Source organism: Podarcis filfolensis (assembly GCF_964270895.1).
Source record: "Podarcis filfolensis genome assembly, chromosome: 15".
Lineage (NCBI taxonomy): Eukaryota > Metazoa > Chordata > Lepidosauria > Squamata > Lacertidae > Podarcis > Podarcis filfolensis.
Window position 1 is genome coordinate 11189291 of NC_139618.1, and position 13221 is coordinate 11202511.

General features: G+C 48.6%; 1 protein-coding gene across 1 annotated transcript in view; it reads right to left on the reverse strand.

Moving 5' to 3' along the window:
• RCC1L (RCC1 like) overlaps positions 1-12154 on the reverse strand; it is a 12657-nt gene extending 503 nt beyond the window's left edge. Inside the window, exons 1-10 of the mRNA XM_083587699.1 lie at positions 11382-12154; positions 10749-10878; positions 10319-10447; positions 9856-9922; positions 8777-8828; positions 7819-7903; positions 6207-6388; positions 5176-5260; positions 4572-4745; positions 2660-2745 (exon numbers count right to left, since the gene is read on the reverse strand). Coding sequence (XP_083443825.1) covers positions 2660-2745; positions 4572-4745; positions 5176-5260; positions 6207-6388; positions 7819-7903; positions 8777-8828; positions 9856-9922; positions 10319-10447; positions 10749-10878; positions 11382-12029 — 1638 coding nt within the window. The 5' untranslated portion in view covers positions 12030-12154. The remainder of the gene's footprint in view (positions 1-2659; positions 2746-4571; positions 4746-5175; positions 5261-6206; positions 6389-7818; positions 7904-8776; positions 8829-9855; positions 9923-10318; positions 10448-10748; positions 10879-11381) is intronic.
• Positions 12155-13221: the final 1067 nt, after the last annotated feature.

Below are 13221 nucleotides of genomic sequence, written 5' to 3' on the forward strand. Positions count from 1 at the left end.
AACAGAGGAAGCAGATAAGCAGACAGGGCCTTTGCCTGCCTCTCCGGCCTTATCTGCTCTTACCTTTTGCCCTGCTCTTTCCGGGAAAGGGTCTTGTGTTTTAAAGCTCTGAATCAAAGCAGTCCGTCCCCCACTTTTTTGGCCCCCTAGCTTTCCCCACAAAAGCCCGCTCTTTAGTGCTCCTTTGAAGCAAACGGCAATTCAGTTTTTCCACAGACTGCTGTTTGCTCCAATTTGACTTTAAATAGCGAGTTCTCACAGGGAAAGCTATAGACCAAAAAAAAAAGGAAGGAGAAGGGGGTGCTCACTCATGGAGCTTTTAGTGTGGTCCTTGCCTAGAAACAGCAGAGGGAAGGCGAGTGTGGATACGCCCCCAGCTGTGACCGATAAAGCCAGCCTCGTCACAAGGGAACATCAGCCAAGGAAGGTGCCTCGCACCGCATTTTGGGATATATGAAAAAGGAACTCTGTTACTGCAGAGCGGAAGCCAGCTCTTGCCGCCTTCCATGCCAAAATGCTGCATGATTTTGCAGCCACCTGAGCTGCTTCTTGGAAAGAGGGTGGAGGCGGGAATGTTGGTTGAGGAGAACCAGCTACACATGCACACCGTCTGTTGCTGCTTCCCTTCAAACCTTTGCCAGGAATGGCAACGCCGCCACGTGACGGAGCAGCAGGTGCCCTGTAGATTTCGTGATCATGGATTCTGGTAGAGAAAGAAGCGGACTTCCTGCAGGAATGCATGTCTCTGGAACTTCCAAGAGTCCATTGCCAACATTCTCCAAGCTGTCCCAATTCAGGCCAAGTCAAAGAGAAACGTGGGGGGGGGGGCATTTCCATCCCCACCCTTTTGAAAAGCACCCTCTTCGTGATCTTTCAGGTCTTCACCTGCACAACACCTCTCCAACACCCAGAGGGAAGGCAGTGCCTCCTGCCCTCACACTGAAATGGCTTAATAATAATAATAATTTAGTATTTATATCCCACCCATCTGGCTGGGTTTCCCCAGCCACTCTGGGCTGCTTCCAACAAAACACTAAAATACAATAACCTGTTAAACATTAAAAGCTTCCCTAAACAGGGCTGCCTTTAGATGTCTTCTAAAAGTTTGGTAGTTATTTTTCTCTTTGACATCTGCTGGGAGGGCGTTCCACAGGGTGGGTGCCACTACCGAGAAGGCCCTCTGCCTGGTTCCCTGTAACTTGGCTTCTCGCAGCGAGGGAACCGCCAGAAGGCCCTCGGCGCTGGACCTCAGTGTCCGGGGAGAACGATGGAGGTGGAGACGCTCCTTCAGGTATACTGGACCGAGGCCGTTTAGGGCTTTAAAGGTCAGCACCAACACTTTGAATTGTGCTCGGAAATGTACTGGGAGGCAGTGTAGGTCTTTCAAGACCGGTGTTATATGGTCTCAGCGGCTGCTCCCAGTCACCAGTCTAGCTGCCGTATTCTGGATTAGTTGTAGTTTCCAGGTCACCTTCAAAGGTAGGCCCACATAGAGTGCATTGCAGTAGTCCTAGCGAGAGATAACCAGAGCATGCACCACTCTGGCGAGACAGTCTGTGGGCAGGTAGGGTCTCAGCCTGTGTACCAGATGGAGCTGATAAACAGCTGCCCTGGACACAGAATTGACCTGTGCCTCCATGGACAGCTGTGAGTCCAGAATGACTCCCAGGCTGTGCACCTGGTCCTTCAGGGGCACAGTTACCAATTCAGGACCAGGGAGTCTTCCACACCCGCCCGCCTCCTGTCCCCCCAAAACAGTACTTCTGTCTTGTCAGGATTCAACCTCAATCTGTTAGCCGCCATCCATCCTCCAACCGCCTCCAAACACTCACACAGGACCTTCACCGCCTTCACTGGTTCCGATTTGAAAGAGAGGTAGAGCTGGGTATCATCCGCATACTGATGAACACCCAGCCCAAACCCCCTGATGATCTCTCCCAGCGGCTGCATGTAGTTGTTGAAAAGCTTAGGCTGACATTGCTGCATGGCCATCGCTGATTGGCTACACTGTAGTGTTGCTCTATCAGGCCAGAGGCCTATCTTACTCTAGCATCCCATTTCCCACAGTGACCAACTGGAGACCTCCAGGCAGCCCACAGTGAGGGCAATAATCGGTGGGGCAGAGAGCAATCCAGAATTGGAGGCCGTAAAGGATGGGAGCCAGGAGACAGAGATGAGGCAGGCTGCTGATGAAGCCAGGGGGTCTCCCCCTCCTGCTGCAGCCAACTCTCCTCTCCCACCCGGGTCTCGCAGAACATGCAGAGAAATGAAAAGGGCAGAGCAGAGATTGGTTGTGCACAGGCGCAGTCTACGACTGCTTGGGGGAAAGAAACTCTGGAGGGGAGCCTTACAGAGAGCAGTGGGAAGGTGGGGACCTTCAGTCCTCACAACTGCCTCCTTGGGGCAAGGCCTACTGGGAAGAGTTGCGCTGACCACTAGGCTGCACTGTTTAGGCTTCTTTGAATAAAGAGCTAACGGCACTGACACCGTGGGGTTTTTTTTAAAAAAATGCTGACCTATGCCTGACTGGTTCCTGAAAACCGCAAGAATTTCAGCCACATGTGGGACCTTAGCTCAACATGGCTGCCCAATTCTTGCATATCAATCTTTTTTAAAAGAGAGAGAGAGAGAGAGAGAGAGAGAGAGAGAGCTTCCTTACCCTCCATGGGAAGTACTGGTCTTCCATTCTGCCAATCCCCAAACATCCTCTGACATTTTTGCCCCATACGAAGAGCTCTCCTTTGTCTGCAAAGCAACACAATATACCAAGTGATGACTCCAAGTTGGCCTTGGTGGACGTTTGCTTATTTGTTGGCAGAAAGATTCATTTTAAATCCAGTTCCTTAATTGGCCACTACAGGCGTTCCTCTACCTCCTAATTTAAAAATAAAATAAAATGAAAGGATGGAGCACATCTTAGTTACTCGTAGATATTTGTGATGGGAGATGAGGAAAGTCAAACCGCCATAATCCTAATTATTTTGCTGCTGCTGCTTTTTTTGACAGAACCAACCTTACTTTGGCTAATCTCTCTCTATGTAACTAACTAGCACAGTTTGTTGAGCAGCTGCCCCCTGCAGGATTCATTTGGTGCCAAGCCCATGGAGACAACACACACAAATCCAACAGCAAATCCAGAAAATTATGTCTGTCTGCCTCTCTTTAGTTTTTAATTGTAAATGGGCCGCATTTGCAAGTGGAATTAATGGGCTCCATTACCATAAAAGTGCCAAGACCAGACCCTGGGCAATATCCAACCATTGTGTCCTGGCAGCATGACTTCACACACCTGCCTCCTCCCCACCTGCCCTGCTCCCTCCCCAAATCTTTTCCATGGGGCTGTGTCTGGGGCAGGAAAGAGGGGGTGGCAGGTCCCAATGCACAAGTGAAATTGAGTTACCATATTTTTCCATGTATAAGACACCCCAGTGTATAACACAACCCCTATTGGGGGGGGGACTCAAATTTATGAAAATGGGGGAAGATGACCCCTGTGTATAAGACGACCCCTGTTTTTTAACATTATTTTAGAGTAAAAAAACCTAGTCTTATACACAGAAAAGTACAGTACTTAGCACTATTTCCAATACAACCCACTCCTCCTTCCATCAGGATTTTCACCAACCCAACACAGACCCTCTTCCTTTAGCCCCCTCTGCCTTTCACTACCTCACTCTTCATCCCCATTACACACCAGCTGGGCTTGCATACTGGCCCAGAATCCATGCCTCTGCCCACTGACCACCTTGTTCGTGTCCTGCCTTTAGTCCCCAAACTTACGTTTTCCTCTTGCTTAACTATTTCCCCCTTCCCTCTCAGGTGGTGCGCTGTTTTTTGACGTTCTATCGCCAACACATTCGGTAGTCGGAATGCTGGTGAGCATTCTATGATGTCACAGCAACTCAGCCAATGAAGTGCTCAGAGAGGGCTCACGGACAAGCATCCAGCTTTTAAGCCTGTTTATAACGAGGCAGCTCTAATACTGAATGTTTTTGCTTGGCTGACTAATAAAAACATTGCTGAATCAGGCCAATAGCCCCTCTTACCCAGGATCCTATTCTCACAGTGGCCAACCAGAAGCCTGTGGGAAACCTGCAAGAAGGATTCAAACACAAGAGCCCTCTCTCCTCCTTCCATTACTGCTTCTAACTGGGGAGGCAGAGCAATAACCTCAATGAATATATTCAGTCCTCTTTTAAAGACATCTAGTTTGGTGGCCATCCCTGCCTCCAGTGGGAGGGAGTTCTGTAGTTTAACTCTGCGCTGTATGAAGGACTTTATCTGTTCTGAATCTTCAAACAGTCCCCTTCATTGGATGTCCACAATTTCTAGTGTTAATTAAACAGCACTAACAGGACTTGGCAGAGGGAACAGGTGCGAACTACAAAAATTGCTCTGGATTAACTCTGGGAAGCAAGAAAACTGACAGGAGAAAGAAAAACTCCTCTTCGGACTTGAAAGAGGCAGGGGCAGAAAATCCCCCAGCCGAAGACTACAAAATCCTTGAACTAAACCTCGCTCAGACTTGCTTCTGAGTTCACATGCCCAGGCATGCTTTGGAAGCCACTTACTGGTGACAGCAGCAAACTGGCTAAGTCCACAGCGGATCCGAGCCACACGGACGTCCGGGTTGAGGTCCGAGAGGCCGAACAGGGTGGGTGGGATTATTTCGGGAGTCCCCGTTTCCATCAGCTTCGGTCCTTTCCCAAGTATCCCGTAGCCCCAGACAAAGACATGGCCTTCCTCTGGGTTGGGGGTCAAGAGAGGTTCAGTGTTAACATGCTCAGTCCTTTGCAACGCCCCGTGTCCACCAGATCCATTAGCTCAACACTCTAACTAACCGAGTCAACTTGTTCCACCTCCTCCCCGCATTTGAACGATTCCCTCCCCATCCCATGCGTTCCAGTGTTCATGAGAGGAGAAAAAACCTTTCTCCATCCACTCCCTCCAGGCCACACATATAGTTTTATAAACTGCTATCATTGCCACCTTTTTATCTGAACTATGAAGTCCCAAATGATGCAACCTTTCCTCATACAGAAGTCACTCCCCCTTCTAGATCATTTTCTGTTTTTCATTAGCTCTGGCGCCACCTACTGTTGGCCTCCTTGCCTTCTCCCACAAAACATCATGCAAATGTTTTAAATCATAGATTTTTTTAAGCGCTGGACATACCATTTAAGACAGCGTTGACTGTCCCTCCGCAAGCAGCCTCCTTCACTTTCCCAACTTTGAAGGGCAGGTGTCTGGGCACATTAACCTATGCAACACGGAAGTTTGAGACACTGATCAGATACGGTTTGGGTTTCATCTATATGTGTGTGTATTTATACTTTACTTGTATATCACACTTTTCCTCCAAGTTCCTCAAGGTGACAGACACACTCCCTATCCTGTTTCTTCGCAACAACCCTGTGAGGTAGGCTGAGCCGGTCACTGGGACTCCGCCCAAAGTTACTCAGTGAGCTGCACACCTCTGAGTGGGGATTTGAACCCTGGCCTTGCAGATCCGAGCCCCAAAACTAAAACCAGAACACCACACTGGCTTAAAAAAAAAAGTCTTCCACAGTTTGGTTCAGTTTCACACTGGCATTTGAGGATGTGAGAACAGAAGAGCAACTGAAAGCATGTCTGCCTAAAAAACCAATACCCTCCATCTTCCATACTCTGCATTTTATAGTTCCAGAATTCAATACCTCCTTTTTTAAAGTTTAATTCTAGCCCAGTCACTCTCAGACTGGTGCTCTCCAGTGCTGGACTACAACTCCCATCAGCTCAAGGCAACACGTTAAAGATGCACTATATTAAGGGAAATGACAAAAATGTGCATATTAGGGCAAAATTGTGTACCCCAAAATGTATGCATTAGAAAAAAATGCACTCTAAAACACTGGTGAATTTTCATGAGGACTTAAAGAAAATGCAAGCTGATGTGGAAATGTGGAGAACTAAATTTATGATCGCAAAAAATAAGAAACGGAGAGTGATAGATTTGCTTCTCCTGAACTTGGACTGATATAAATTCCACTATGGCCAAGACCCAAAGGATAACCCTTGTTGCTGTCCAAAAATTGCACCACCAAGCCTCAACATTCCAGCAGGACCCCAGCACCACCTGAAAATCTCAGGGGGGAGACATCCATCCTCACCCGCTTACTGTCAAACACAAGAGACAGGAGTTCAAACCCTATCTGAACTGTTCTCACCTGGGTTGACTCAGTAACCGAAGACAGCTGCAGGTATTCCGAGTTCCCCCAGCCGAAGATGTCGCCATCCTCCGACACAGCAAGGCAACAGTCGCCGCAGGTAGAAACCTGAGTGATGCGCACGCCCACGATGTCTCCACCAAGCTTTGTGGGGGTGCTGACAATGTCATAGTGACCGAGGCCTGATGTGGAAACAGAGAAAATCCCTTGTATATGTTATACCATTTCCATCATCCCAGACCACTGGTCCTGCTAACTAGGGATAATGGGAGTTGTAGTCCGACAACAGCTGGAGACCCAAGTTTGGGAAACCCTGCTCTACACAAACCCTGACTCTTAAACTTCTGGACAATGCCCAGCAAAGTCTCAAGCAGACGGAGGGCGTGGAGAAGCAGATCGGCAGGCGAGGGAGATCTTCTGTGTCCCTGGCCCTTGCCAGAAGGCAAACAGTGGGGAAGAAAGCGACTGGATGCAAATGTGCCTGACTTGCGGAATCCATTCTACGAATACACAGTCTGGGATTAAGTGTCGTGGTTTTCCATCTCCCTACCCTGCACAGGGGTGGTGCGGGTGGCGCTGTGGGTAAAACCTCAGTGCCTAGGACTTGCCGATCGTATGGTCGGCGGTTCGAATCCCTGCGGCGGGGTGAGCTCCCGTCATTCGGTCCCAGCTCCTGCCCACCTAGCAGTTCAAAAGCACGTCAAAGTGCAAGTAGATAAATAGGTACCGCTTTATAGTGGGAAGGTAAACGGCGTTTCCGTGTGCTGCGCTGGTGCTGGCTCGCCAGAGCAGCTTTGTCACGCTGGCCACGTGACCCGGAAGTGTCTTCGGACGGCGCCGGCTCACAGCCTCTAGAGCGAGATGAGCACGCAACCCTAGAGTCGGACGCGACTGGCCCGTATGGGCAGGGGTACCTTTACCCTTTTTACCCTGCACAGACCACTGAAGATTGCTTGATTGATTGGGGACGGGTTGTCTCAGTGGACAGCTTAATAAACTGTCCTGGGCAGGATGGTTCAACTCAAAGTTTGTACAGAACTCTCATTTTAATTGCCTTGCCTTATAATCTTGCCTCATAATTTTCCCTTATACAAGGGAAAATGAGCAGACTAGGCTGTGCCGTGGAAACGACAGAAGTTAAGGCCAGGTTTGTGTTATCCTGCCCTGGTCAGAACAGTCTCCTTCTCCATTACCCAAATACAGGTAAATAAACCCAGGGCTGGGCCAGGGACAGTTTGAAGATCTCTGGTTTAGTGCATACAAAACTCCAAGAACATTCTCAGTTGTTCCAGGTGTTTCCCCCCTCTCCCCGATTATAATGGGTATAATTCAGAGGAGCCCCTGGACTCCAGCTCCCATCATCCCTGACCACTGGCCATGCTGGCTGGGGCTGATGGGAATTGTAGTCCAACAACATCTAGGGAGCCGCAGGTTCCCCATTCCTAAGGCAGTCATTTCCATGCTCTTAATTTCCATGGACAAGCATCCTTCTGCCTCGACCGTGCAGCTTCCACGAGAGGTAGAAAGTGTTGGGGAGCCTTGGGGAGCAGAACAAACTCTCTAGACTAGGTTCATGCCCCATCCTGCCACCGGGACCCTTCGGACAGCCTACCTGTTTGGCCGTCCGCTCCCCACCCACAGGCATAGACATCTCCTTTCTCCGTCCTGAAGAGGCTGTGGTCCTGCCCACAAGCAACCTATAGGCACACACAAAACAGCAGGCGAAGAGTTGGACAAAAAAAAATTTGTTCGGAATTAAAACAATGCAAGAGGAAACTGCAACAAAGTGTTGCAGCGCCGAGGGCTGCTGTTCAGTGTTCCAGGGAGAGTATGTTCCGTTCCTCCTCTCAATGGTCAAGGCCCTTCCGCACTATGCATTTAGAACAGTATCATGCTCCTTTCGTGGCTTATTCTGTAGAATTCTGGGAAGTGCAGTTTGTTAAGGGTGTTTGTCAAGGGAAGAGGGATTCGCTGTTAAACTATTCTTCCGTCAGTGTCCTGAGCGAGATGGACGAATGGTTTGACTTGGACTAACTTATACACAAAACCACAGTCATCCCTTCCCACCTCATCTTATGCATGTTCTATTCACACGTGAAATAATAATACAGTTCATACCCGGAAATGGCAAGAGAGAGCTGGAGAGTCCTTGTGGCTCACGAGGAGACCTTCCCCAGAGCCCAAAGAGGATGTCAGTGAGGGTAGAGGAAGCCCTGAAAAGACCAAAGGAGCAGTGGGCTTTGTTTACGCTGCTCAGCAGCCCTGCCTAACAGCTGCCATGCGGGGCAGCACAGCTGCCGCCCCCGCTTTCCCATGCATCCTTGGCCCCAGAGCTTCAATTCTATTTGTGGATATTTTTGGATGCAGGATTTTTGGTCTGGATTGAAGAGAGCAGCGGAGAGGGCATTTAAAGGGCGTTTAAAGGATGCTAACTGACACTTAGACAATTTCACTTATGTGCAAGGGGCCCAGAACATAACCCCCGTGTAAATGGGGAGTTGCCTGTAGATGCAAAGCAGCAGATAATGATGGTGATAAGAACAGTATACAAATTCAAACAGGCTACTTACTTGGACAACTCTGTCTTCAAGTTGCGGCAGGCGGTTAATAAGCTGGCTCTCACTGTATGCGGCCAGGAAGAGATCATAACAAAGAAAGTGAAGTAAGCCACCAAGAAGTTGCACAGTTGGGATCATTTTTAAAGCACAATTAGGGTTTACGCCATATTTATTTTTGACCACGTTTTGTAGTAAATCACATCTAAATTCACCACCTTTCTGGCAAACACACAGGGTTATTTGCAATTTAACAATGGCTTGGAATTGCGGCTGTCATGGGATTAAATAAATCTTACTTGAGGATTTACTCAATTAACTGATTAGATGGGGGCGGGGAACTATCCATCTCAAGTTTTGGGATGTTACACCAGTGTCACGGCGTAAGACGAACCTCCCATTCTCTCTCCCGTAGTTCTTCTAAGTGGCTCTTATTATCTGCATCCTATAAGGCAGGATGAAGATTTTAGCAGAAGAACATCAAGCAAGGACAGGGATGCTTGACCTAATTTCAGGCAAATTTATATAACCAACATGCTGGGTGGAAAAATATTATTTTGGCTGCAGGGCCTCTCTGGTTATTCAGACATTCCATTCTCTCCATCTTGCTCAGTGCGGCAGATGGGAAGTGGAGCCCAGCCTCCTTAGCAACTCCTGGGTTAGGGAGTTTGTTAGGCCGTATCTGCGCTATACATCCTGGGAGCTGTAGTTCGTTAGGGGTTCTGAGAGTTGTTAGGAGACTGCTTATTTCCCTCACAGAGCTACAATTCCCAGAGTTCCCTGGAAAAGGGATTCATTGTTAAACCACTCTGGGCCTTAGGGACAGAGCTCACTCTCTGTATGCAGAAGGGTTCAATGCCTGGAATCTCCAGTTAAACAAGAACTCAGGAAACAGGGTATGAGAACAATCTCTTACCTCTAACAGATTATTAATATTATTATTATTATTATTATCACCTTGCTAGAGGTAATAATAATATGTATGTATGGAAAAAGTTGGAAAATTCTTTAAAGACATTCAGAATTTGACAAACCTGCTTTGGGAGATACATTTGGAGAAACAGATACGTTTGGAACAGAGCAAATAGTCTCACCTGTAAATTTCACCTTCAACCACTTTCCGGCCACACTGCCCATAGGAATTGTTGCCCATGCTGAAGACTGAAACAAAGTTATAGGATGCCATCAGACAGATATCAAGTACCAGCCCTCAAGGATAGATACTGGCTGAATTCTGACACAATGGTAAGCAACGGCTTAGCAGTACAGAATGAGTCTAGCCTCCACACTGGGCTCACATACTCCTACCTCCCTTTGTCAAGTGTGGCCACAAGACAAGAGATCAGAAGCTTCCAATTCTGTTTTAGGCTGGTCACCTGAACCACTAACTGTGGTTAAACTGTGGTCATTTCTATAATCATTTCTAGAATTGAAGATAGTTTTGCAGTGGGAATATGTAGGGCAAGTTTTTGAAGCACCCCCACATCAAAAGCCTGGGAGAGATACATAAGTACAAACAGCATCCCTCCTTAGAACTTCATTGGAGTTCCACCATACCTCCTTCAGAGTCTGTCAGCACTAAGGAGTGTGCTCTCCCACAGGAAACCTGTACAACTCGGGTCTGCTGCGGCTTATCCAGGGGCAATGCAACAGGACTCGGCTCCAAGACATATTCGTAACCTTTAGCTTTTATAAAATATACAATGAAAGAAAGCACAGGTATTATTGCATACAAACATGAGTGCTGGTTCCAGAGGTAGCCATGGAATCTGTTGCGGCAAAACCAATAACAGGTCTTATGGAACCTTTAAAACTGTGGGATAAGGTTTGGGATGCTAATGGTTGGTTGGTGCCTATCAGGATTGGAAGGGCAGGATGCAGGAAGCCCAACAGATATGTTGGATATTTTATCCTAAAATAAAAACGACAGGACCAAAGGTACGTGGGCATACAAAGCTTCAAACGAGCCAAGTCTTCACAGACTTACAGCGATCTCTCCTGCTCTGATGAAACCCAATCTGGGAATCCTTGTTGAGGCCCATGCCCCAGACTTTGGTGACATCGGTCGTTCTGGAGGATAGGAGGGTGAATCCATAGCCACAGGCAGCAGAGGAAATCTTTCAAAATGAGATACAAGTAGATGTTGATATTGATAAAGAAACAAAGGACTCAGCAGTATCTCTAGATCTGCAGAAATGAAGAAAGGGCACAAGCTAAAGTGATCTCCTGCTCCTGGCAAAGACCAAACGGATCATAAGAACATACAAATTGGCCTGCTGGATCAGGCCGGTGGCCCAGCTAGTCAACATCCTGTTCTTACAGCGGCCAACCAGATGGGAAGCCCAAAAGCAGGACCTGAGCACACAAGCACTTTACCCACCTGGAATTCCCAGCAACTGCTATTCAGTGAAAGAAAGTGAACTTGGTTTTGGCTGGTGTTGAATCTTCCAACGCTCACTGCTGGTTTACCATTGCAGCCACCACTCTAAGCCATCTTGGCTCTGCCCAATGCACAGCAGCAGTTGGCATAATGGGAAAAGATGCTTTACCAGCCCATCAATGCCTCTTGAGCACCCCAAATTAAAAAAGGAGGCCAGCTTCCTCATTTCCCCCCACTCACCTTGTCGTCCACCTCCAGGCGATATGGAGTGGGCTGGATCCTCCGTTTCCTGAACCCAGGGTCAGGCACGACAAAGGTGGGAATTCCCAACGCCCCCGAGAAGCAGAAACCCCACACAAACACCCGGTCTTTCCTTTTGGCTTGTTTCCCCACGTACTGGAAAATGGGGGCATTGTCGTCAGCTTCTTTGATATCCCTGATGCTCTTCGTCCCGGCTGCTTTTGCCAGGCCTCTGGAGAGCCCCTCAGAAGGAAGCCTCGGGGGGAGGTCAAGAAAGGTCCTGCAGGGGCCGCACAGAGAGCCTTGCTGGGGGTTTTGAGTGAGGAGACCGAGGGGGCGCTGGGTCCTTGTTAGAGGCCCTTGAAAAAGACCCCTCGTGCAGAACAAGGCCAAGCCCCAGGGAGACCCCAATCCATTTCCGGGGAGGCCCTGAAATAGCCCTTCCTTGGGCGTCCAAGGGGGGCCCAGGCCGTCACTTGAGGGCCTCAGAAGCAGCCCCGGAGAAGCTCTCCGGGAAAAGCCCCATATTCCCCGAGGGAGCCCCAGCTGCGCCCCCCTTGACCCCCTCTGGAGTTCTGGGGACAGCAGCGCAGCCCCACGGGAGCCCCGAATCTTGCACACTTGCACCAGCCCCCCATGAGGCCCCATCGCTGCCTAGCGAGGCCGCGCTTTCTCCGCCGCCGCGTCTACGGCTTCTGGTCCAGGCGCAGGAACACCTGCAGCATGGGCAGCGCCATCTTGCTCACCTTTCGCCTTTCACCCGCGCTCTCGGTCTGCGCATGTGCAGCGCCTCTCCGTCGAAGCGCGGCCACGACACGGCAGGCAATGAAGCAGGTGCCTGGTCCGCGCAGGCGCCGAGGTAGTGTCGGTAAAACGCGCCGACGACGGAACGCTCTGCGCAGCCGCAGAAGCTTCATCCCAATAGTAGCCATGATACGAGAGGCAGTTCAGTTTCTCCCTCGCCCCTTCTCACCTAGTCAGCTATTCGTTAGAGGGCGCTGGATGCATTTCAGCTTTCATTTCGCTCTGCGCAACGACCACTTCCTAAGGGCAGCCATGACACGATAGGCTAGAGGCTGCGGTCAGGCTTCATATTAGTTAAGGATATTTCACTTGGCCTAATCTCCCGTATCTGAGTTGACGGCGGCAGCCATGACACTAGAGGCACATAGTTGCCTGATGTTTCTGAATGGTTATCCATTCATTTTTATGGGAGTAAGCAGTGCTTTAAAAAAAAAATTTTCAGGGGTACTCTCATTTTCATATTGAAATACTGCCCCTCAATGAGGCCAAACTTAGATTCACAAAATGTTTAGGGGTATGCATACTCCTGCGTCCCCCCCAGAAAAAATGTACTGGGAGTAAGCCCAATGGATCTGAGTGAACTAGTATAGAATTGCGTTCCTAAAACAAAGCACAAAAAACCCACATTCAAAACAAATGTTCTAATTAAAACAGGCAATGCCTGTTTTATGTGAGGATAGTTTATACCAATGACCACACCTCGCTCCTCAGACCACAGTAGATTTTTTTTTTCTGAGCGTGTGTAGTTCAACCCTTTTAAAGCATAAAATGCACCAATGAGCATTGCTTCCCTTCATTAAAGTATAATAAAAAAATTAATGCAATTAAATACCAAAAAGAACCATTAAAAATACTTTTGAACTATTCATGGGAAAACACTGGAGGTTCTTATTCCATTAAGGCTGCAATCTTGTGTACACTTGTGTAAGCTCCACTGATCCCAGTGGGACTAACTGCAGAGCAAATTTACATTTATATTCTAACGTTTCCTCTAATGAGCTCAAGGTGGAGTTTTCCTCCTTCCCATAACTTTCAC